This window comes from Felis catus, chromosome E2 (assembly GCF_018350175.1).
Source record: "Felis catus isolate Fca126 chromosome E2, F.catus_Fca126_mat1.0, whole genome shotgun sequence".
Classification (NCBI taxonomy): domain Eukaryota; kingdom Metazoa; phylum Chordata; class Mammalia; order Carnivora; family Felidae; genus Felis; species Felis catus.
The window spans coordinates 16,600,911-16,626,922 of record NC_058382.1 but is presented as its reverse complement, the minus strand read 5'-3'; the positions used below and the strand labels follow the sequence as shown (position 1 = coordinate 16,626,922).

Sequence of the window (26,012 nt, the reverse complement as noted above, 5' to 3'; positions counted from 1 at the left end):
CTGAGCTGTCAGCACAGAGCCCCACATGGGGCTCAAACTCATGAACGGCAAGATCAAGACCTGGGCCAAAGTCGGATGCTTAACTGACTGAGCCACCCAGGTGCCCCTACATATAGTGATTTTTAAAAATTCTCTCACTGGGGCGCCTGGGTGGCGCAGTCGGTTAAGCGTCCGACTTCAACCAGGTCACGATCTCGCGGTCCTGGAGTTCGAGCCCCGCGTCGGGCTCTGGGCTGATGGCCCAGAGCCTGGAGCCTGCTTCCGATTCTGTGTCTCCCTCTCTCTCTGCCCCTCCCCCGTTCATGCTCTGTCTCTCTCTGTCCCAAAAATAAATAAACGTTGAAAAAAAAAATTAAAAAAAAAAATAAAAATTCTCTCACTTCCTTCTGCATTTCTTAGTTGGAGTTCTATAAATAAGAAATTTGCTTCAAAACTATTTGGTTATCCTCAAATTCAGTTCATATAGAAAGGCAATAATCTATTTGATTCTTTCCCTTTATATATTAGTTTTTAGAGAAATTAGTTGGCATCCTACAACCTCCTAAAGAGTCCCAAAAGTAAGTGAGTCAGTTTATTTTGAGTATTCATGGGTTTTGGAAATACATTTGATAGGTTTCCAACCACTGTAATCTTTTTTTTTTTTTTTTTTTTTTTTTTTTTTTTTTTTTTTTTAGAGAGAGAGAGAGAGAGAGAGGACACATGTGCACATGAGCTGGTGGGGCAGAGAGAGAATATCAGGGCTCAGGGCTCAATGCAGGGCTTGATCTCATGACTGTGAGATGAGGACCTGAGCTGAAATCAAGAGTCAGTCACTTAACCAACTGAGTCACCCAGGTACCCCTCATTATTCCTTTTTATCTCAAACTGCCCTCTATGTATTTATTACTTTTTAAAATTTATTTATTTATTTTGAGAGAGAGAGAGAGAAAGAGAGAGAGAGAGAGAGAGAGAGGGAGAGAGAGAATCCCAAGCCGGTTCTGTGCTGTCAGCATGCAGTCAGACACAGGGTTCAAACTCACCAACTGTGAGATTATGACCTGAGCCGAAATCAAGAGTCAGACACTTAACCGCCTGAGCCCCCTAGGTACCCTGAACTGCTCTCTCTTTAGCCAGTGGGAGTCCCTTCTGGTCAGTTCCTATGTCTTTTGACATGATCATACAAGAATTGATAGCTTATTTACTTTCTGGCACAAGCTGTCCCAAGTTCACCTTGTACATTTCCTGTGCCAGATCCAAAATGAGCCATCTCTCTAAGGAGTTCTGGTTCCTCTTATGGATCATGGCATATAGAGACTACAGTTTGGATATTAGGAATATTCATTGTCATAGGGCTGTCATTTCTTCTAAGGCTTTTCAGAGGACAAAGCTAATAACTTGTTTTTAATGTATAAACCATAATCATGAATTCATAATCATATTTCCATTTAGACCAATGATAACAAGGTTTTTTTCTATTTGATTTTATAACTTTGTCTCTCCTTTTATACTGATATTCTTGGTTGCTAACATCGTTAATATAATTAGTCTGTTTTACCTGAAAATGTACTTATAATGGTGTCAAAACAACAATAGAACATTACAACTATCAAAATAGGGAATGTTTGTAAATTTATTTTGGTTATCATATTCCCTATATTTAAGGTTCATGTGTTACATTTGGTTATGTCTCTTAATATCTTAATCAAGTATAAATGTTCTCATAACATTTATTCAAAAAATTTTTGTTTTGATATAATATTACACCCCCAAAATAGTAGAATGAATTCTCATATGCCCTTATAGTTTTATTAAATTGTTAACATTAGCTTTTCATTTGCTCTTTCCTTCTACATATGTTCTTTTTTTCTGAACCAGTCGGTAGTAATTTTCAGATATCATGTTCCTTTATCCATAAAAATACATCAGTGTATTTTTCTAAGTACAAGGACTACCACTATCATTCATTTATTAAAATCAGGAAATGTAGCATAGATATAATAATTATTTAATTCAGAATTCATAGAAAAATTTCACTAGTTGTCCCAGTACTGCCCTTTATAGCCTTTTTTCCCTTGATCTGGGATCCATTCCAGAATCACATCTAGGATCAAATATTTCATTTAGTTATCACATCTCTCTAGTCTTATTTAATCTGAAATAATTCCTTGTGTATGCCCATTGGCTGCCTTGTGGATGCTGTTTGTATTTGATCATGCTTTTTTATTTGACTTGGGATTTGAGGATTAAATAAAAGTAATGTTTTATTCTACAAAAGTTATTCACCATGTCTCATAAAAGACAAATTTGGACTTAGCTAACGAATGACTTTATTTATTTATTTATTTAAAAAAATTTTTTTGACATTTATTCATTTTTTGAGAGACAGAGACCGTGTAAGCGGAGGAGGGTCAGAGAGAAAGACACAGAATCAGAAGCAGGCTCCAGACTCTGAGCTTGTTAGCACAGAGCCGGACGTGGGGCTTGAACCCACGAGCTGTGAGATCATGACCTGAGCTGAAGTCACCCCTGGGAACGACTTTATTTAAAGGATCACTGCAGGGGCGCCTGGGTGGCGCAGTCGGTTAAGCGTCCGACTTCAGCCAGGTCACGATCTCGCGGTCCGTGAGTTCGAGCCCCGCGTCGGGCTCTGGGCTGATGGCTCAGAGCCTGGAGCCTGTTTCCGATTCTGTGTCTCCCTCTCTCTCTGCCCCTCCCCCGTTCATGCTCTGTCTCTCTCTGTCCCAAAAATAAATAAGCGTTGAAAAAAAAAAATTAAAAAAAAAATAAATAAAGGATCACTGCAGTGAGGGAAGGAAGACTTGTAATTGGGAGAACACTCCAACCATAAGATCTGCAGGCATCTAAAAGGTCAGGCAGAAAAGCATTTTTTTTTATAAGGAAGATAAAGCCAGAAAGAACTAGGACAAGTGGGGAGTCAGAAGTGTAGATTTTGTTCTCTGAAGCTTGTATCATTGTTAAGAGGGTTGTTTGCATCCTTTGCTGGCTCAGAATACAGGGTAGGCCAAAGTTCAAAGGCCTGAGAGAAGGAGAGAAGCCTGACTAAAGTTTGGTCAAGTAAAGTTATCGGGCATTTTTGTCCAGATTAGTGAGTGGGGTCAAACAGCTCAGCTAGTCATTTATGAGACAAAGAATGGCCATTTGGAGGTTCTGCCTGGCCTTCTCATAGGTTAAAAAAGGGGGGAAGGGTCATCCTCCAGTCTATCTAAGTCATAGAGGGAAGGGAGGTTCATTTCATTCAGCTGTTTCCTAGTGTATAAAGGATGAGGGGGTATCTCTCATTGTGGCTATGGCTATTTTTCAGGATCATAGTTCTTGGATAAAGTTTAACATTGTGAAACCCACCAATTATGTCAAGGGCTGAGAAGTTAAAATGTTGACAATATGTGAATGAAGATCAAGCGACCAGTTAAAAGTTTCTTCTATCTAGTAGAAGTTAAGTTCACTAAAAAGAATTTTTAAGAAATTAATTTTTCAATTGTTTTATCTTTTGTTGGAAAAGAATGGTTTTGAATGATATATTAAAATTTTAATTACATTGTTTATATTATATACTTTTTTTTATTTTTTAAATGTTTTTTTTTATTTTTGGAGAGAGAGTGAGAGACAGAACACAAGCAGGTAAGGAGCAGAGAGAGCAGAAGACACAGAATCTGAAGCAAGCTCCAGGCTTGGAGCTGTCAGCACAGAACCCAATGTGGAGCTCAAACTGAGCTCAAACTCTCACAAACTGAGATTGTGACCTGAACTGAAGTTGGACGCTTAACCAACTGAGCCACCCAGGCTCCTCTATATTATATAAACTTATATATATTTATATAAACTTATATATAACTTATGTATACTTACATAAATACATATATTACAGTGTATCTGACCTATTAAAATTTCATGCTGGAGGGGGACAACTAGGAAAAAATGTCTAAAATGGCTCCTCAGCGGGGCAATGATAGAAAACAATGTTGGGAAATACTGTTTTAGCCATTTGCACAAATCTATTTTTATGTCTTTCAGGAAGTATTTCAAGTTTTTCTTCCTACAGGTTTTATGCATTTCTTGTCAACCTTAGGCCTAGATACTTCATCCTTTTTGTGGCTTCCTAAGTTCTGTGAGCCATCCTAGCAAAGTATCAAACCTAGGAGGGGACTGTGGGAGCCCCCAATTTATAGCTGAGTGATCAGAAGTACTGGTGGCCAGGGATTTCAGACTGACTTCTGGAGTCAGGAGCAGTCTTGTAGGATTGAGCCCTTAAGCTGTGGGAGCAAAGCATCTCACTTTGTGTGTATATGCGGGGGGAGGGGGGGAGGGGAGGTATCTGGGGAAGCTGATCTCAGGGCTCCCTAGGTATGCCCCTATCCTAAAGATGTGAGATGCCCTGGAAAACTAGCACTCTGTGAGGTCCTATTCAGCATCAGGGGGATTCAGGAGAAGTTTGGCCTGAATTCTTTCTGCTGTACCTGTATTCCATTGGATTTGCAGGAAAGCTAAGATTTTTCCAAACTCCCTCAAAGAGGTAAACCAGGGGTGGCTGAGTGGCTTAGTTGGTTAAGTATCTGACTTCAGTGCAGGTCGTTATCTTGCAGCTCGTGGGTTTGAGCCCCACGTCGGGCTCTGTGCTGACAGTTCAGAGCCTGGAGCCTGTTTCAGGCAGGCTCACACTCTCTCTCTCTCTCTCTTAAAAATAAATAAACATTAAAAATTAAAAAAAAAAAGAGGTGAAATAAAGTTAGTGTCAAGGTGCTTATTTTGTGGGCTCTGAGGCAAGGTTTATCTCATGGCTTCTGTTTCTCTCTCCAGCCCCGCGTTCTCTGAACTCTGCACATCACCAGGAAAAGAACCCAGAAAACCAATCAGTCCTGATAGTTCTAGAAAACATGCCCCATGTGAGTTACTATTTCATTTTTCCTTTTTTTTTTTTAGATTTTTTAAAAAATTTTTTTCGTAATCTCTGCACCAAATGTGAGGCTCAAACTCACAACCCCGAGATTGAATTGCATGCTCTACCGACTGAGCCAGCCAGGGGCCCCTCATTTTTCTTCTTGAAGTGATGTGTTGTGTGATGTGAACACCAGATTTATTTATCCCCAAATTTTCTGCCTTGCTTAGCTGCCTGAAGGAACCACTCCCAAATTTCTCCCATTCCAGTGGCTAATCCTAGCAAAGAGCTCCATTCTTCTCTAAATGCTTTTCCCCTCACCAGAGAGTGTTTAAGTATTTTTTCAGATCATTCTACATATTTTACATGCAAAGTCTTCTGCCAGGAGTCCTAAGCAAGCAGTATTAAGAGCAGTATTCCTAATACTAATACTCCCCTTAAGAGCAGTATTAGTATAATGGTTTGGTGAGGTAGTTACATGGGACATATGGCAAACTGATCTTCTCTATAGACCTGGGTTTCCCACTTGGAAGTGACAGCATTTCTGCTGGGTGTTCCAAGTCTCAGTGTATGATAAGATTTTCTGCAAGGCTTTTAAGATTGGGTGAGGAACTGAGTCCCGAGAAGGAAGAGATCTTGCCTCTTGCAGTTTCCTGTTGATGCCATGACAAATTACTATAAACTCAGTGACTTAAAACAACATAAGTTTATTATCTTATATTTCTGGAGGTCAGTGTCTGAAATTAGTTTTACAGGCTAAATTTAAGGTGTTGGTAGGTCTGTGTTCTTCTGGAGGCGAATCTATTTCCTTGCATTTTTCCAGCTGCTAGAGGCTGCCACGTTCCTTGGCTTGTGGCTCCCTTCCATTTTTACAGCCAGCAGTCATCATTCTGACCTCTGCTTTCATTATCACATCTCCTTCTCGGCCTCCCTCTACCATTTAATGTTTATTTATTTCTGAGACAGAGCATGAGTGGGGGAGGGGCAGAGAGAGAGGGAGACACAGAATCAGAAGCAGGCTCCAGGCTCTGAGCTGTCAGCACAGAGCCCGACATGGGGCTCGAACTCACAGACTGTGAGATCATGCCCTGAGCCGAAGTCTGACGCTCAACCTACTGAGCCACCCAGGCGCCCCTCCCTCTACCATTTAAAATACTCTTAAGATTACATTGGTCCCAAGCAGATAATCCAGGATAATCTTCCTTTTTAAAGATCCTTAATCACATCTACAAAGTTCCATTTGCATTATAAGGTTACATACTCACAGATTCCAGAGATTCAGATGTGGACATCTTGGGGAGGGTGTTATTCTATGTACCATAGTCCTCTTACCCAGGAACCAATGAGAGGATGACTAGCAGTCAGGTTTACCTTGGAGTTGGCCAGAATGTGTCAGTGATACCCGAGGCACCTAGATTGGCATCCATAAGCTAGCTGTAGCCTAGGAACACAGAAAGTAGAAATGAAACCTGCCAAATGCCTACTCTCTTGAGAACTGTAGATTCTTAGAGCTCAAAGACGTTGGAGAATTAAATGAAATACTCCCAAATAAGCAGATCATTTCATACATAAAATGGAAACATCATAATATTGTGACTTGAAGAATTCAAATCTTCAAAACATTCTTTTTTAAAAAATATTTATTTATTTTGAGAGAGAGAGTGTGTATGTATGCACAAGCCAGGGAGGGACAGAGACAGAGGGAGAGAGAGAATTCCAAGCAGGCTCTGCACAGAGCCTGACTCAGGATTAAATCTCACGAACTGTGAGAGCATAACCTGAGCCAAAATCAAGAGTCAGATGCTCAACTGACTGAACCACCCTGGTGCCTTAATCTTCAAAAAATTCTTAAGTTATATCCAAATTCTATGTTTTAGCCTAGAGATTTGTTAAAAATTGTTTGGAAAGATTTCATTAAATTTGTTTATATTTTTCTTTAAGGGGAGAAGAAAAGGAAAGAACTCATATTTGTTGAGAATTTATTATTTTTTGAGAATCTGAAAAGCTTAATATACTGTGTGATTACATATAATATTTCATTTAATTGGAGAACTGCATTCATCTGACCTTTTGTATTCCTGGACTTTTCTGGATAATAGAATTGTCTTACTATACATTGGAAGTTTTGTCTTTGTTCAGGCACCTAATTTCTTTTAATGTTACAGTGTGTTCAGCCATGGCCTATTTATTGTCATCCCCTTCCTTCACACCCTCCTCTTTCTTTCCTCATTTTACCTCGAAGTCATTGCCATATTTTCACCAACAATAAATGGATTTGTTGTTTCAGTGGTTGGTGACTTTCAGGGATGTGGCCATCGACTTCTCTCAGGAGGAGTGGGAATGCCTTAACTCCACTCAGAGGGATTTGTACAGGGATGTGATGTTGGAGAACTACAGCAACCTGATCTCACTAGGTAAGATCATCTTGTACAGAAAGGTTTGAGTGTTTTGGAGGTAGAAATGTAACCGAACTCAAGGTGCACTAAATTGCACACAAGCCAAGGAAATGTTGAAAGCAAAGAACTTTGTATTACTTGCTACAGAGACAGGGAGATTGGTCTGAATGCACTGTCTCCCTGTGGGATTATTACAGGAAATTTTTATGCAGTGTATCAGGGTGGGGGCAGGGAGTTTGTGTAAGTAAGCACTTTTGGTTCAATTAGCATGTCCAGCATGTCAACATGCCAGTATGTACATCGTATGTTCAAAAAATGGTGGAAAACTCTACCCATGATAAGAGATCTTATTTTTTTTTAATGTTTATTTATTTATGTTGAGGAGGAGAGAGGGACAGTGAGAGAGGGAGAGAGAGACTCCCAAGCAGGCTGCATGATCAGCATGGAGCCTGACATGGAACTTGATCTCACGACTGCAAGATCATGACCTTAGCTGAAATCAAGACAGATGCTTAACTGACTGAGCCACCCAGGCACCCTAGAGGACATCTTATTATTATAATGAGCTAAGGTAACTTCAGGTCAGCTCAGGGGGGCTTCTGTGCAGGTCCTCAGCTCTATTCTGGCTCAGACTAGCTCACATAAGGAGCTAATGGGCTGGATATACTTAGCAAGGAACTGTCAGGTGAAACACCTATATAGGTGTCTCCTTGGCTGGAAATATTGATTCTGGAAAACAATTCTGCAAAACAATTATTGATTCTGCTTTTGTCTTTTCCCCTCCTCCCTTCTGCTGATAGCCTTAGGCCCTCTTATTGGAATAACTTCCCCTTTCATTCTAGCTAACAGAAGTAGACAGCTCCACTGTGTACCTTCTTTTGTTTTATATAATTTTTTTCAATATATGAAATTTATTGTCAAATTGGTTTCCATACAACACCCAGTGCTCATTATATAATTGTTTTTAATGTTTATTTATTTTTGAGAGAGACAGAGTGTGAGCGGGGGAGGGGCAGAGAGAGAGCGAGAGACACAGAATCCAAAGCAGGTACCAGGGTCTGAGCTGTCCGCAGAGAGTCCCACACGGGGCTCAAACTCACAAACTGCGAGATCATGACCTGAGCTGAAGTCGGACGCTCAACCGATTGAGCCACCCAGGAGCCCCTCCACTGTGTACCTTCTTATTTCTCATCCTTCAGACCTTCACATATTCCTCTGTCACTTCCTTCAGTGTCTTTGATGACCAGTGGACTGGATTTGAATCTGGGACTCTTATACCATGACCATATCTCATTTCTTTTCTTTTAAGCTGGATGTGCGATCCCTAAACCAGATGTGTTTTCTTTATTGGAGCAAGGGAAGGACCCCTGGATGGTGACAAGAGCCATGACAAGAAGATGGAGCTCAGGTGAATAAAGAGCAAGTCACATAGGAGCAGCTATTGCTCATAATAATACAGCTGGTCTGTGAGGTGGCAACACTTGGAGATGTTTGCATGAAGCTCTCTTCAAAGGCCTGTGGAAAGAAGCCTAAGGTCTCAGCAGGAAGGTGATATCAATATGAGTTGCCAAAGGAACTTCCTTTCCAACTCCCATTTACCATTCTTCTTCTCTCATATTCCCCTTTTGTTTTAATGAGGAAGTTACTTTTCATTTCTTCCAAAGATAATCCTTTTATTTATTTTTAATTGAGTTGGTGTCTCTAGCCAGCAAATGTTTACGGAGAGCTTGCTGTGTTCTTAGATTAGGATAATCAGGAATGATCTCCCAGAGGAAGTAATTTTGAACTGAGGCCTGAATGAAATTAGCCATGCAAAAAAAGGGAAGTGTGTGTTCAGTCACATGGGACAGAAGTGTAGAGGCCCTGAGGAGATGCGGAACTTCACTTATTTGAGGATCAGCCTTCTGGCTGTGTGGCTAGAACAAAGCCAGCATGGCTAGAAGTGAGAGTGAAAGTGGAAATTAGTGATGAAGTCAGAGAAATAGGCAGAGAACAGATCACATAAGACCATGTAGGCCATTGCAAGGAATGTGATTTTATTCTAAGTATAAGGAGCTGTTGAAGGGTTTTGTGCAGATGAGTAAGGGGTCTTTGTTTACACATCACTCTGGGTGCTTATGTAGAATGAGGTTAAGAATGGAAGCAAGAAGGCCAGTTAGAGGACACTTGTTCAGGAGTCCACTTTAGAGATGATAGTGTCTTGGAATGGGGTCTAATATGTGAAGAAAATGAGAATGGGTTATATCTGATGGTACAATTAATAGGATTTGCTGAAGGATTGGAAATAGAAAGAAGCATCAGAGTTTGGAAGCCTGCAGAAGGAAGTCAAGAGTTATGCATTGGAGATGGCCATTAGATATTCTTGACAGAGAAGTTAGATAAGCATTTGAAAGCCTGCAAGATGGTAGTCAGGACTGAGGGATAAATATAAGGTAAATCTCTGGATGATGGGGCGAGATGAGAGACTAGGGAAGAAATAAGCCAACAATAAAAACTGTTGTGGGGTAATGACTTAACTCACCAGGCAGTGTTGAGGACCCATTTGAGGAATTCTCAAAAGTACAAATAGAGTTTTTAAATGTATTAGAAGTTTTTTATAATAGTGCCCTAATAATTAGGACAAAGAAGTATGGTTTAAGTTTATATATGTAGAATTATTTCAACTGTATAAAAGTGCAAGAAAGAAAAATCCTGGAAGCAAATATGGGAAAAATGTTAGTTATAAGGGTGGGAGACAAAGGGGGAAAAAGTATTGACAGGAAATACAGACATCTCTTTTGAGAAGTTTTACCAGGAAGGAGTACAGTAAATGGATAGGAGCTACAGGGTGAACCGTAGAATCAAAGGAGTTGTTTTGTTTTGATTTTGAAGGAGAGTCTTTAAGGTGGAGATAAATATTGGAGAGATGGTACAAGAGTAAGTGATCTGGAAATATGGGTGGTAGTGGTCAGTAAGGATGGTTATTTGAAATTGAGTTTTGGGAGGTACTGTCCTAATTAGAAATAGCAAGGTCTGTTGTGTCTACTTCAGGGGACGGTAGGTGGAGTGAGGTGGAGGAAAACAGTGCTTCTGGGAAGCAGGGTGCTCAAGGTTGCAATCAGAGCAAGAGGTGAAGAGAATACACAGAGGTAAGGAGGCTGAGGTTGTGGAGTATTTGCAGAAAGTATATAGTGAGTTCCTGGAGCCCTAGTGGTCAGAGAGTAATAGAACACTGAGTCACAATAAAAGATGTCTAGACCTGGAATGGGATGAGAGGCCTAGTGATGAATAAGGATACAGAAAGCCAGGGCTTTTCAGGAGTATTGGGATACCCAGAGATGCCAAGCATTACAGGATAGGTCTTGGAGTAGTTTCTTTGGGGAGGGTGAGTACTTATTCCTGTCATAAAGTAAAGGTAGTGGGACTGTCACATTGAGAGTTTATGGAAGTCAAGACCTCCTAGGAGAATCCAGCATTAAGAGCAGGATGTGGCAGTCTTACCAGCATCCAAAGCTATGGGGGGCCTCCTTTGTAGGCTGCAGTGGGTAGAGTAGCTGTCTTTTTGTTTATGTTTATGTTTAGTTTAGTTTGTTTATTTATTTATTGAGAGAGCAAGAGAGTGTGGAGAGGTGGGGGGGGGGTAGGAGAAGCAGAGAGAGGGGGAGATAGAATCCAGCAGGTTCCATGCTCAGTGCAGAGCCCAATGTGGGGCTTAGTTTCACTATCATGAGCCCATGAGCTGTGGCTGTCTTACTATAAGAGAGAATTGCAGGTGCGGCATTGCTGGAGTCTGAGATTGGGAAGGACTTTTGAGGAAAAGCAAAGGTATGTGAAAGGATGAGCCCTGAAAGGATGTAAAGCAGTAGGGAGGCCGAGGGTAGAGAGAAAAACATTCTTGGCAGAGGAAACGGTGTCCTGAAGGCCATAGAGCAATGCAGCTTGGTGTAATAGGAGGTATTCAAAGAAGTCCCTTATAGTTGGAGCCTAGTGAGGGAAGGGTGCCAGGTGTGAGTTTGGAGAGTCTGCCAGGGTCTAGGCCAGGCAGAACCTTAGGGATTATAAAAATGACCTGATAGGTTGTGAACAGCATTTGTTTTTTTTTTTTTTGTTTTTTTTTTTTTTGTTTTTTGTTGTTGTTTTGGTTTTGGTTTTGTTTTCTTTTTCTTTTTTTAAAGAATATTTATTTAAAAAAAAAAGAATATTTATTTATTTTATTTATTTATTTATTTTTTATTTTTGGGACAGAGAGAGACAGAGCATGAACGGGGGAGGGGCAGAGAGAGAGGGAGACACAGAATCAGAAACAGGCTCCAGGCTCTGAGCCATCAGCCCAGAGCCCGACGCGGGGCTCGAACTCCCGGACCGCGAGATCGTGACCTGGCTGAAGTCGGACGCTTAACCGACTGCGCCACCCAGGCGCCCCCAGCAACATTTACTTTTTTTTTTTTTTTTAATTTTTTTTTTTCAACGTTTATTTATTTTTGGGACAGAGAGAGACAGAGCATGACGGGGGAGGGGCAGAGAGAGAGGGAGACACAGAATCGGAAACAGGCTCCAGGCTCTGAGCCATCAGCCCAGAGCCCGACGCGGGGCTCGAACTCACGGACCGCGAGATCGTGACCTGGCTGAAGTCCGACGCTTAACCGACTGCGCCACCCAGGCGCCCCAAGAATATTTATTTTTGAGAGAGAGAGAGACAGAGTGTGAGTGGGAAAGGGCAGAGAAAGAGGGAGACACAATCTGAAACAGGCTCCAGGCTCTGAGCTGTCAGCACAGAGCCCAAAGCAGGGCTCAAACTCACGAACATCGAGATCATGACCTGAACCAAAGTTGGATGTGCAACTGACTGAGCCACGCAGGCGCCCCAGTTTTGTTTTGATTCTTAAATACAATAACATAGAGCAGAACATTTTTAAAAATATCAGAATGCATCACATGTAGCAGAGGTAAAGATTATTTCATGACTTGTTTGTTTTATGTTGTGGGTGTGTATTTGACCATAAAATAACATGTATTTCTTATCTCTCATTGAATTTTATCCCCAAAGCATTTGCAAGCTAATGAAGAATCTTAAGTAGGACAGTGACATAATGTGATTTACATATTTAATATATTACTCTTGACTGCCAGATGGAGATTAGAAGAAAGGATCTCAGGACACGACTGAGGGGATTATTGTTCTGCTTCAAATGTGTGGTGCTCTCTGGGCTTTCTGAGTGTTGGTAATGGCATTGGGGATAAGGAAACAGATTCAAGAGAGATTTAGAGCATCAATTCAGCCAGAGTTGTTGAGGGGGGCAAGTATGAAAGAGGCCTCCCGAAATGACTTCTGCTTTTCAGACGCCATTTTGTCATTTTCAGCCATCACCCCTTTTGTATTTTCTCATTTTTTTTCTTCCATTAATTTAACGACAATAAAAAGAACTGTTTAGAAGCACCCGGGTGGCTCAGTCGGTTAAGCATCCAACTTTGGCTCAGGTCATGATCTTTCAGTTCGTGAGTTCAAGCCCCACGTCAGGTTCTGTGCTGACAGTTCAGAGCCTGGAGCCTGTTACAGATTCTGTGTCTCCCTCTCTCTCTGCCCCTCTCCTGCTCGTGCTCTGTCTCTCTCTCTCTCAAAAATAAATAAACATCAAAAAAGAACTATTTAATCATGTTACTATATGTGACATGGAGAGCAGTTTGGGACCTAAACTGGATTCATTTGGTTCCTTACACTGTTCCCTTGATCACCATATTCCAGTTGGGTTCTTACCTAATGTTTTATAAATGATATTGTGCTTCTCTGACAAAGTAAAAAGCCAGGTACTCTCATCCCAGTACATTTTGCTGACATGAGTTAATGTTAAACTGAGCTGTGTGGGGTTTTTTGTTTTTGTTGTTGTTTACAATTTCTTTCTGCTTTTCAACAAAAGCATGTTTTCCTTGGATTTCTGACTCATTTCTAAAGACTGTTCAATCTTCAATTTATTGATTTATGTTTATTTCCTTTCTCAACACCATCCTCTATTACACTCTACAGCTTATGTGCATTGTTGTCAGAGATGGTGGCTGCTGTTCCAGTCACATTAGATAGTGTTCTTCTACATATTAAAGTTATATGACAAGTATTGGGGCGCCTGGGTGGCGCAGTCGGTTAAGCATCCGACTTCAGCCAGGTCACGATCTCGCGGTCCGTGAGTTCGAGCCCCGCGTCGGGCTCTGGGCTGATGGCTCAGAGCCTGGAGCCTGTTTCCGATTCTGTGTCTCCCTCTCTCTCTGCCCCTCCCCTGTTCACGCTCTGTCTCTCTCTGTCCCAAAAAATAAATAAATGTTGAAAAAAAAAAGTTATATGACAAGTATAGACAATCAGATAAATGAAAGAATAAGATAAAGCATGAACCCAATTCGAGTTTTCAAGGATAGTCTTTCTGAGCAGCTGCCATTTTAGTTAGGACATTTCAGACAAAAAGGAACTGGCCATGCAGAGAGCATTCCTGGCAGATAGAAGAGCATGTGAAAGTGTGAAATGGGAAAGGATTTGATACGTTCCAGGAACTTCAATAAAGCCAGTAAGGCTAGAGCATTGTTCCTGAAGATAGTGGTGGTTCAAAATGAGGTGAAAAAAGTAATCAAGAAATGGATCATGCAGGGGCTTTTAGGCTTTGAACAGGAATTTGGATTTTATTTGAAGTACAAAGGGGTAAACCATTGAAAGGTTTTAAGCAGTATTCTCATTTTTTTTTTTTTATATCAGAAGCATCTGGGGAAATGAAAAATGAAAGAAAATTTGTATTTTTAAAGTTGTTGACAAATATTGAGTGTCCAGTAATGGCTCTAGGTACTAGAAATAAAGCAGAGAATGAAACAAAGTCATTGCTTTGATTAAGCATGGGCAGACAGACAAGGCACAAACTTTAGTATATCCATTAGTGATAAATGCAATATAGGTGCATTTCTATATTGGGTGTTTTGATAATGTGTCATTTGAATGGAAAACTGAAATGAGAGAGCAAACCATGCAGGTATCTGGGAAAAGAGCATTCCAAAAGGTAAACACGGAGGTATACACTTGGTATTTTTGAACAGCAAGGAAGCCATTGTGGTGAGAACAAAATGAATAATTAGGAGTGGCAAGAGATGACATCAGAAAAGTGGTCAAGGGCAAACTCATGTAGAGTCTGTGGACCATAGTAAGGTCTTGTGAGCCATAATAAGTAAGAACTTAGGATATTATTCTAAGATGGTAAACTCGGAAGATTTTTATAGGGGAATAAGGTGATATGAATTACATTGTAAATGAATTCCTCTGGCTGCTGTGTGAAGAACAGATTGCAGGGAAAATTGCAAGTGGCTTGGCCTAGAGTGATAGTAGTGGATGTGATCGTACTTGATAAACTTAAAAAAATTTTTTTTGATGTTTGTTTATTTTTGAGAGAGAGAGAGAGACAGAGTGTGAGCAGGGGAGGGGCACAGAGAGGGGGAGACACAGAATCTGAAGCAGGATCCAGGCCCTGAGCTGTCAGCCCTGAGCCCAATGTGGGGCTCAAAGCCAGGTGAGATCATGACCTGAGCCAACATCAGACACTTAACCAACTGAGCCACCCAGGCGTCCCTTGATAAACTTTTAATAGGACAGGTAGTAGGTCTTGTTGGTAGATTGGATATCTAACTAGACATTTGATTGAATGTTTATAGGGGAGTGTTTTTGTTATTTTATAAGCTTCTTTGGTTGGATTCTAATCTACTCCAAAGTTTGAGAACCACACACTTAAACTGTTTTCCTAATTACTTTGCTCCCTATAAACTCCCCTCATTCTATGTTTTCTCCTTGTGCCTTTTGTTTTAATTGCACAAAATATTTCAGCACTGTTTAAGCCATTTGTTCTTATCAGAATTTTTATTTTACCTATCATTTTTATTTTAGAAGTTTCATTTCCCCTTGTTAAAAAAAAAAAAAAAAAAAAAAAAAGAAGGAATTTGCTCTCTTGTTATCTTACAGACTTGGAATCCAGTTGTGAGACCAAAAAGTCATCTCCAGAAAAGGGAGCTTATGAAATGGAATCACTGCAATGGGAAAATAGGAGGAAACCTATCAGCCATAATTTTGATTACAATGGTCTTAGAGATAATATGGAGGGCAAAGGCAAATTTGAGGATCAACAGGGAAGTCAGGAAGGACTTTACATGCACATGAAAATTACCTATGGAAAAAAGGCCACCCAAAGCCATTCTGTGTCACCTACTCTTCATCCGCTAAATCCTACCAGGGAAAAATTGTACAAATGTAAGGAATATGAACAAGCTTTCAGCTACCTGTCATGCCTTACTCAACATGAGAAAAGCCATAATAAAGAAAAACACTCTGAAGTTAAGACACGTAGGAAGACCTTCAGCAAAAAGCCAACATATATTCAACATCAGAGGATTCAGAATGGTGAAAAGCCTTATGAGTGTACGGAATGTGGGAAGGCCTTTGGTCGTAGTTCTGATCTGATTCAACATCAGAAAATTCATACTAATGAAAAACCTTATCAGTGTAAGGCATGTGGGAAAGCTTTTATTCGTGGTTCACAGCTCACTGAACATCAGAGAGTTCATACAGGAGAGAAACCATATGAATGTAAGAAATGTGGAAAAGCCTTTAGTTATTGTTCACAATATACTCTCCATCAGAGAATTCACAGTGGTGAAAAACCCTATGAATGCAAGGAATGTGGGAAGTCCTTTATTCTTGGCTCTCAACTTACTTACCATCAGAGAATTCATAGTGGTGAGAAACCCTATGAGTGTAAGGAATGTGGAAAGGCCTTTATTCTTGGTTCACACCTTACTTATCATCAAAGAGTTCATACTGGTGAAAAGCCTTACAGATGTAAAGAATGTGGGAAGGCCTTTTTATGTGCCTCCCAACTTAATGAACATCAGCGAATCCATACAGGTGAGAAACCCTATGAATGTAAAGAATGTGGGAAGGCCTTTTTTCGTGGCTCACAACTTACTTACCATTTGAGAGTTCATACAGGTGAGAGACCCTATAAATGTAAAGAATGTGGAAAAGCCTTTATTTCTAATTCTAATCTTACTCAACATCAGAGAATTCATACAGGTGAAAAACCCTACAAATGTAAAGAATGTGAGAAGGCCTTCATTTGTGGCAAACAGCTTAGTGAACATCAGAGAATTCATACAGGTGAGAAACCCTTTGAATGTAAGGAGTGTGGAAAGGCTTTTATTCGTGGTGCATATCTTACTCAACATGAGAAAATTCATGGTGAGAAACATTATGAATGTAAGGAATGTGGGAAGACCTTTTTTCGTGCCACACAACTTACATATCACCAGAGAATTCATACAGGTGAGAAACCCTACAAATGTAAGGAATGTGACAAGGCTTTTATTTATGGCTCACAACTTAGTGAGCACCAGAGAATTCATAGAGGTGAAAAACCCTATGAATGTAAGCAATGTGGGAAGGCCTTTATTCGTGGTTCACATCTTACTGAACATCTAAGAACTCATTCTGGTGAGAAACCCTATGAATGTAAGGAATGTGGGAAGGCCTTTAGTCGTGGCTCAGAACTTACTCTACATCAAAGGATCCATACTGGTGAGAAACCTTATGCATGTGTCCAATGTGGTAAAGACTTTAGACGTCATTCACAACTTACTCAACATATGAGGCTTCATAATTGAAAAAGGTTTGAGGGGCGCCTGGGTGGCGCAGTCGGCTGAGCGTCCGACTTCAGCCAGGTCACGATCTCGCGGTCCGTGAGTTCGAGCCCCGCGTCGGGCTCTGGGCTGATGGCTCGGAGCCTGGAGCCTGTTTCCGATTCTGTGTCTCCCTCTCTCTCTGCCCCTCCCCCGTTCATGCTCTGTCTCTCTCTGTCCCAAAAATAAATAAAAAACGTTGAAAAAAATTAAAAAAAAAAAAAAAAAAAAGAAAAAGGTTTGAATATGATTTAATATAAGAAAGGCTTCAACTGTATTCAACACCTCTGGAATATTAGAGAACCCATATTATGTTCGTAATGAATGTAGGACATCCTTTGACTTGTGCTCATAATGAACTCATTTTTAGAAAGCCTATATTAATGAATGCAGAAATAACTTCTGAAACACAGTAAACATTTATTTTCATTTTCATTTTTTTTATTTTTTATTTTTAAAGTAGGCTTCCTGCCCAGCACAGAGTCCAACTTAGGGCTTGAACTCACGACCCTGAGATCAAGACCTTAGCTGAGATCAAGAGTCAGACACTTAACCAACTAAGCCACCCAGGCACCCCCTATTAAACAATTTTAACAATCTCTATAGCCTTGGAATGTAATCTGAAATATATCCTTTATTGAGTACCATCTCTATTTCACCATTTCCTGTGAAACTTGAAAAGTTACTTAACCTCTCTGTGCCTCAGCTTCTTTGTGTAAAATAATGTAACGATATTACATGGATTGAATTATAGATGATTAAACACATGTAACTCCCTTTGGACAGCATCTGATACTCAGTATCTATTAATATCACTGGTATTATCATTATTATATGCTATTAGAGAAGTCAAAGGGTAGGAATATTTTTGAATACAGTAAGACATAAGCATTCTATTACCATCTATCCCTTTCTGTTTCTTGTTTGGGTTTGGTCTGGTTTTACCATCTATCCTTTTTTGAACACCAGATAATTTATTCTGTGACCGAAGCTTTAGGACATCATAAAGGCAGAAAGGCCTCCATTTTAGAGCTCATAAATTTTGCTGCACCAGATAATTCATACTGCAAAAAAACTATGGAAGAAATTCCTTTAGAGTTGTAGAGATTTTTTATAAAATCAAGGGGAGGTCATTTTTCTACAGCAAATTCCAAAAGCAGAAGTCATTTTACTACATTCTCTAATTACTTCTTTAAGGGAAAGATAATTTTTTATCAAGAAAATTATAGCCAGGTGGCTCCATTAAAATAAAACTATATAAATTATTACTGTCTTAAATGAGAAATCAAAACAAAATTTACTAACTACAGTTTTTCTCATTATCTGTATCTGATAATATGTTGAAGAGTAAATTTTCAGATGCCCACATTTCAGAGCCTACTTCCATTATTTTAAGTGGGGAAAATGATGCTTCTGGCCCTTTCAAGTGTCCTGATCAGTTTTCCCAAATGTAATTTAAATTCATCTTAAAAAAAATTTTTTTTTTAATGTTTATTATTTGTTTTTGAGAGAGGGAGAGACAGAGTGCAAGCTGGGGAGGAGCAGAGAGAGAGGGAGACACAGAATCCGAAGCAGGCTCCAGATTCTGAGCTGTCAGCACAGAGCCCAATGCAGGGCTCAAACTCACGAACTGTGAGATCATGACCTGAGCTGAAGCTGGACGCTCAACTGACTGAGCCAGCCAGGCGCCCCTAAAATATTATTTGCTACATTGATCATAATTCATTGACATATATTTGGCATATAACATATTTGCATATTAGAAAATACTCTGAACCAGACTCTCCAAAATATGTTCAAGAGATAATAATCTCCAAAATGCCATTGGAGGAGAGGACTCTGTCTCATTGCATATTGTGGTACATAACCAAATTCCCTTATTGCCAATGAATTACACTTTGAGCAAGCCGAATTAAAAGGTTGTAAGAAGACCTGCAATAAAGAAAATATTACCATTATTCAACACACTGTTTCCCAGTCCTGACCATGAATTCTTTCCCCTCCATAATATTTACTATCTTTGGGTTATGAACACACTTTGAGAAATCCATTGCTGACAAAAAAGAATAATTATAAGAGAAAATTTAAGGCATTATGGAAGTTAGTTAAATTTAGTGGGTGGTGCAGTACTTTTGTGTTCTAAAATTAATCAGTACACTATACAAGAAGAGTCCCTCTAGCTCAAGTTTTCACAACCCTTTCCCTATTCTCTCATCATCTAGATTGATTTAATTAGATTTTTATTCTTGATGCTGTTGTTATAAGACTGTTGAGCCTGGGTGGCCCTGGCAGTTAAGCATCAGACTCTTGGTATTGGCTCAGGTGATCTCCCAGTTTCAGGAGTTTGAGCCCCACGTCCCACACGGGGAGGCTGCTTGGGATTCTTTGTCTCCCTTTCTCCCTGTCCCTCCCCGACTTGCGCTATCTCTGTCTCTCTCAAAATAAATAAAAAACTTTTTAAAAAAGATGGTTTAATATGAAACTTGAATGAATATTATCTCAGTACTTTATTTCATAAATCATTTTGAAACTAAGAGTTTCCCTATTGAGGTAATGGTGAGGGGATAGGAATGTACACTAATCAAAGAATTCATAAAGACAAACAGGTTGTGGTTGCTATACGGCCTTAGTTGCTACTTTGAGGTATACTGATACCATCATACCTGTTCAAATTAAGCTTTATTTTCCCTACATGCATACAATTCTTTTCAAAGGTCACTACATTCCTCTTACAAAGTTATGTAACAAAGTTTACCCCATACCAAAGTTACAGTGTAAATTAAAAAGAATCACATTCACTACTGCTCATCCATCTACTGTTAAAACTTTGGTTTTCATCTTGTGATGTTTCCTTCTATTCTCAAGTATGGTCCACATTTGAGTCTAACAAAAGTATGTTTTAATGAGATAGCTACCTACTCATCTGTAACTTGTTTTATTTTAACTTTTTATTGTAGAACATACCAAACGTAACAAAAATAGAATAGTCAAATGAACAGACATGTACCCATCACGTTTTTATTTTTATTTTTTAATTCAAGTATAGATAACATACAACATCGCATTTTTAAATATTTATTTTGAGAGAGAGAGAGAGAGTGAGCGAGCAGGGAGGGGCAGAGGGGGAGAGAGACAGAGAGAGAGAGAGAGAGAGAGAGAGAGAGAGAGAGAGAGAGAGAGAGAGAGAGAATCCCAAGTAGGCTCCACACTTAGCAATAGAGCCCAACACAGGGCTCAATCTCACACTGTGAGATCATGACCTGAGCTGAAATCAAGAGTCACACACTTAACCGACTGAGCCATCCAGGCACCGAGCATCACATATTTTTAATAATCACTTCTATTTTACCTTTCTTGTTAATCTTCCAAATATTTTTTGCTGGAATATTTTAAAGCCAAGCAGTATATTTTATTTTATTATTTTTAATCTTTTAAGATACTTTATTTTATTTTATTTTTATGAAATTTATTGTCAAATTGGTTTCCATACAACACCCAGTGCTCATCCCAAAAGATGCCCTCTTCAATACCCATCACCCACCCTCCCCTCCCTCCCACCCCCCACCAACCCTCACTTTGTTCTCAGTTTTTAACAGTCTCTTATGCTTTGGCTCTCTCCCACTCTAACCTCTTTTTTTTTTTTTTTTTTTTCTCCTTCCCTCCCCCATGGGTTTCTGTTAAGTTTCTCAGGATCCACATAAGAGTGAAAACATATAGTATCTGTCTTTCTCTGTATGGCTTATTTCACTTAGCATGACACTCTCCAGTTCCATCCATGTTGCTACAAAGGGCCATATTTCATCCTTTCTCATTGCCACGTAGTACTCCATTGTGTATATAAACCACAATTTCTTTATCCATTCATCAGTTGATGGACATTTAGGCTCTTTCCATAATTTGGCTATTGTTGAGAGTGCTGCTATAAACATTGGGGTACAAATGCTCCTAGGCATCAGTACTCCTATATCCCTTGGGTAAATTCCTAGCAGTGCTACTGCTGGGTCATAGGGTAGGTCTATTTTTAATGTTTTGAGGAACCTCCACACTGTTTTCCAGAGTGGCTGCACCAGTTTGCATTCCCACCAACAGTGCAAGAGCGTTCCTGTTTCTCCACATCTTCTCCTGCATCTATAGTTTCCTGATTTGCTCATTTTGGCCACTCCGACTGGCGTGAGGTGATACCTGAGTGTGGTTTTGATTTGTATTTCCCTGATGAGGAGCGACATTGAGCATCTTTTAATGTGCCTGTTGGCCATCCGGATGTCTTCTTTAGAGAAGTGTCTCTTCATGTTTTCTGCCCATTTCTTCACTGGATTATTTGTTTTTTGGGTGTGGAGTTTGGTGAGCTCTTTATAGATTTTGGATACTAGCCCTTTGTCCGATATGTCATTTGCAAATATCTTTTCCCATTCCGTTGGTTGCCTTTTAGTTTTGTTGATTGTTTCCTTGGCTGTGCAGAAGCTTTTTATCTTCATGAGGTCCCAATAGTTCATTTTTGCTTTTGATTCTCTTGCCTTTGGGGATGTGTCAAGTAAGAAATTGCTACGGCTGAGGTCAGAGAGGTCTTTTCCTGTTTCTCCTAGAGGGTTTTGATGGTTTCCTGTCTCACATTCAGGTCCTTTATCCATTTTGAGTTTATTTTTGTGAATGGTGTGAGAAAGTGGTCTAGTTCCAACCTTCTGCATGTTGCTGTCCAGTTCTCCCACACCATTTGTTGAACAGAGTGTCTTTTTTCCATTGGATATTCTTTCCTGCTTTGTCAAAGATTGGTTGGCCATACTTTTGTGGGTCTAGTTCTGGGGTTTCTATTCTATTCCATTGGCCTATGTGTCTGTTTTTGTGCCAATACCATGCTGTCTTGATGATGACAGCTTTTGTAGTAGAGGCTAAAGTCTGGGATTGTGATGCCTCCTGCTTTGGTCTTCTTCTTCAAAATTACTTTGGCTATTCGGGGCCTTTTGTGGTTCCGTATGAATTTTAGGATTGCTTGTTCTAGCTTCGAGAAGAATGCTGGTGCAATTTTGATTGGGATTGCATCGAATGTGTAGATAGCTTTGGGTAGTATTGACATTTTGACAATATTTATTCTTCCAACCCATGAGCACGGAATGTCTTTCCATTTCTTTATATCTTCTTCAATTTCCTTCATAAGCTTTCTATAGTTTTCAGCATACAGATCTTTGACATCTTTGGTTAGATTTATTCCTAGGTATTTTATGCTTCTTGGTGCAATTGTGAATGGGATCAGTTTCTTTATTCGTCTTTGTGTTGCCTCATTATTAGTGTATAAGAATGCAACTGATTTCTGTACATTGATTTTGTATCCTGCAACTTTGCTGAATTCATGTATCAGTTCTAGCAGATTTTTGGTGGAGTCTATCGGATTTTCCATGTATATCATGTCATCTGCAAAAAGTGAAAGCTTGACTTCATCTTTGCCAATTTTGATGCCTTTGATTTCCTTTTGTTGTCTGATTGCTGATGCTAGAACTTCCAACACTATGTTAAACAACAGTGGTGAGAGTGGACATCCCTGTCGTGTTCCTGATCTCAGGGAAAAAGCTCTCAGTTTTTCCCCATTGAGGATGATGTTAGCTGTGGGCTTTTCATAAATGGCTTTTATGATGTGTAAGTATGTTCCTTCTGTCCCGACTTTCTCGAGGGTTTTTATTAAGAAAGCTTGCTGAATTTTGTCAAATGCTTTTTCTGCATCAATTGACAGGATCATATGGTTCTTATATTTTCTTTTATTAATGTGATGTATCACATTGATTGATTTGCGAATGTTGAACCAGTCCTGCATCCCAGGAATGAATCCCACTTGATCATGGTGAGTAATTCTTTTTCTATGCTGTTGAATTCGATTTGCTAGTATCTTATTGAGAATGTTTGCATCCATATTCATCAGGGATATTGGCCTGTAGTTCTTTTTTTTTACTGGGTCTCTGTCTGGTTTAGGAATCAAAGTAATACTGGCTTCATAGAATGAGTCTGGAAGTTTTCCTTCCCTTTCTATTTTTTAGAATAGCTTGAGAAGGATAGGTATTATTTCTGCTTTAAACATCTGGTAGAACTCCCCTGAGAAGCCATCTGGTCCTGGACTCTTATTTGTTGGGAGATTTTTGATTACTGATTCAATTTCTTCACTGGCTATGGGTCTGTTCAAGCTTTCTACTTCCTCCTGTTTGAGTTTTGGAAGTGTGTGGGTGTTTAGAAATTTGTCCATTTCTTCCAGGTTGTCCAGTTTGTTGGCATATAATTTTTCATAGTATTCCCTGATAATTGCTTGTATTTCTGTGGGATTGGTCATAATAATTCCATTTTCATTCATGACTTTATCTATTTGGGTCATCTCCCTTTTCTTTTTGAGAAGCCTGGCTAGAGGTTTATCAATTTTGTTTATTTTTGCAAAACACCAAGTCTTGGTTTCATTGATCTGCTCTACAGTTTTTTTAGAGTCTATATTGTTTATTTCTGCTCTGATCTTTATAATTTCTCTTCTTCTGCTGGGTTTAGGGTGTCTTTGCTGTTCTGCTTCTATTTCCTTTAGGTGTGCTGTTAGATTTTGTATTTGGGATTTTTCTTGTTTCTTGAGATAGGCCTGGATTGCAATGTATTTTCCTCTCAGGACTGCCTTCGCTGCATCCCAAAGCATTTGGATTGTTGTATTTTCATTTTCGTTTGTTTCCATATATTTTTAAATTTCTTCTCTAATTGCCTAGTTGACCCATTTGTTCTTTAGTAGGGTATTCTTTAACCTCCATGCTTTTGGAGGTTTTCTAGACTTTTTCCTGTGGTTGATTTCAAGCTTCATAGCATTGTGGTCTGAAAGTATGCATAGTATGATCTCAATTCTTGTATACTTATGAAGGGCTGTTTTGTGACCCAGTTTGTGATCTATCTTGGCGAATGTTCCATGTGCACTTGAGAAGAAAGTATATTCTGTTGCTTTGGGATGCAGAGTTCTAAATATATCTGTTAAGTCCATCTGATCCAATGTATCATTCAGGGCCCTTGTTTCTTTATTGACCGTGTGTCTAGATGATCTATCCATTGTTGTAAGTGGGCTATTAAAGTCCCCTGCAATTACCACATTCTTATTAATAAGGTTGCTTATGTTTGTGAGTAATTGTTTTATATATTTGGGGGCTCCCGTATTCAGCGCATAGACATTTATAATTGTTAGTTCTTCTTGATGGATAGACCCTGTAATATATAATGCCCTTCTTCATCTTTTGTTACAGCCTTTAGTTTAAAGTCTAGTTTGTCTGATATAAGTATGGCTACTCCAGCTTTCTTTTGAGTTCCAGTAGCATGATAAATAGTTCTCCATTCCCTCACTTTCAATCTGAAGGTGTCCTCAGGTCTAAAATGAGTCTCTTGTAGACAGCAAATAGATGGGACTTGTTTTTTTTAAATCCATACGGATACACTATGTGTTTGGTTGGCTCATTTAGTCCATTTACGTTCAGTGTTATTATAGAAAGATATGGGTTTAGAGTCATTGTGATGTCTGTAGGTTTCATGCTTGTAGCGATGTCTCTGGTACTTTGTCTCACAGGATGCCCCTTAGGATCTCTTGTAGGGCTGGTGTAGTGGTGACGAATTCCTTCAGTTTTTGTTTGTTTGGGAAGACCTTTATCTCTCCTTCTATTCTAAATGACAGACTTGCTGGATAAAGGATTCTCGGCTGCATATTTTTTCTGTTCATCACATTGAAGATTTCCTGCCATTCCTTTCTGGCCTGCCAAGTTTCAGTAGAGAGATCAGTCACAAGTCTTATCGGTCTCCCTTTATATGTTAGAGCATGTTTATCCCTAGCTGCTTTCAGAATTTTCTCTTTATCCTTGTATTTTGCCAGTTTCACTATGATATGTCATGCAGATGATCGATTCAAGTTACGTCTGAAGGGAGTTCTCTGTGCCTCTTGGATTTCAATGCCTTTTCCTTCCCCAGATCAGGGACGTTCTCAGCTATTATTTCTCCAAATACACCTTCAGCACCTTTCCCTCTCTCTTTCTCCTCTGGAATACCAATTATGCATAGATTATTTCTCTTTAGTGCATCACTTCGTTCTCTAATTTTCCCCTCATACTCCTGGATTTTTTAAAATCTTTTTCTCAGCTTCTTCTTTTTCCATAATTTTATCTTCTAGTTCACCTATTCTCTCCTCTGCCTCTTCAATCCGAGCTGTGGTCGACTCCATTTTATTTGCAGCTCAGTGATAGCATTTTTTAGCTCCTCCTGGCTGTTCCTTAGTCCCTTGATCTCTGTAGCAATAGATTCTCTGCTGTTCTCTATACTGTTTTCAAGCCCAGCGATTAATTTTATGACTATTATTCTAAATTCACTTTCTGTTATATTGTTTAAATCGTTTTTGATCAGTTCGTTAGCTGTCGCTATTTCCTGGAGATTCTTTTGAGGGGAATTCTTCCGTTTGGTCATTTGGGATAGTCCCTGGAGTGGTGTGGAACTGCAGGGCACTTCCCCTGTGCTGTCTTGAATAACTTGCGTTGGTGGGCGGGGCCGCAGTCAGACCTGAATGCTGCCCCCAGCCCACTGCTGGGGCCACAGTCGTACTGGTGTGTACCTTCTCTTCCCTTCTCCTAGGGGTGGGACTCACTGTGGGGTGGCGTGGCCCGTCTGGGCTACTTGCACACTGCCAGGCTTGTGGTGCTGGGGATCTGGCATATTTGCTGGGGTGGATCCGCAAGGTGCACAGGGGCGGGAGGAGCAGGCTCAGCTCGCTTATCCTTTGGTGACCCGCTTCAGGAGGGGCCCTGCGGCACCGGGAGGGAGTCAGACCCACCGCCAGAGGGATGGATCTGTAGAAACACAGCATTGGGTGTTTGCACCGTGCACCCAAGTTCCCTGACAGGAACTGGTTCCCTTTGGGATTTTGGCTGGGGGATGGGTGAGGGAGATGGCGCTGGTGAGCGCCTTTGTTCCCTGCCAAGTTGTGCTCTGTCATCCGGGGCTCAATTGCTCTCCCTCACTTTGTCCTCCAGCCCTCCCACTCTCTGAGCAGAGCTGTTAATTTATAACCTCCCAGATACTAAGTCCCGCTTGCTCTC

The 26,012-nt window shown here is 40.0% G+C and overlaps 2 protein-coding genes across 5 annotated transcripts in view; one reads left to right on the top strand and one right to left on the bottom strand.

The window, feature by feature from the left end:
- Positions 1-26,012, top strand: part of LOC102900191 (zinc finger protein 345) — a 138,547-nt gene that overhangs the window by 39,806 nt on the left and 72,729 nt on the right. Inside the window, exons 7-10 of one of the 2 annotated variants that reach the window (XM_045045445.1) lie at positions 4,795-4,880; positions 7,161-7,287; positions 8,579-8,677; positions 15,230-16,910. In XM_045045445.1, the coding sequence (XP_044901380.1) occupies positions 4,795-4,880; positions 7,161-7,287; positions 8,579-8,677; positions 15,230-16,910 (1,993 nt within the window). Of the gene's footprint in view, positions 1-4,794; positions 4,881-7,160; positions 7,288-8,578; positions 8,678-15,229; positions 16,929-17,176; positions 18,307-26,012 lie in introns of those variants that run through there. The other variant, XM_045045442.1, reaches the window with a different exon arrangement.
- ZNF790 (zinc finger protein 790) overlaps positions 5,565-26,012 on the bottom strand; it is a 62,328-nt gene continuing 41,880 nt past the window's right edge. For 2 of the 3 annotated variants that reach the window (XR_006590130.1, XR_006590131.1), the window contains 2 exons: positions 6,139-6,314; positions 5,565-5,830 (listed from right to left, as the gene is read on the bottom strand). Coding sequence is in view for 1 of the 3 variants with exons in the window: in XM_023245443.2 (XP_023101211.2) it covers positions 6,266-6,314 (49 nt within the window). In the remaining 2 variants the exon portion in view is untranslated. Of the gene's footprint in view, positions 6,315-26,012 lie in introns of all 3 variants that reach the window. The other variant, XM_023245443.2, reaches the window with a different exon arrangement.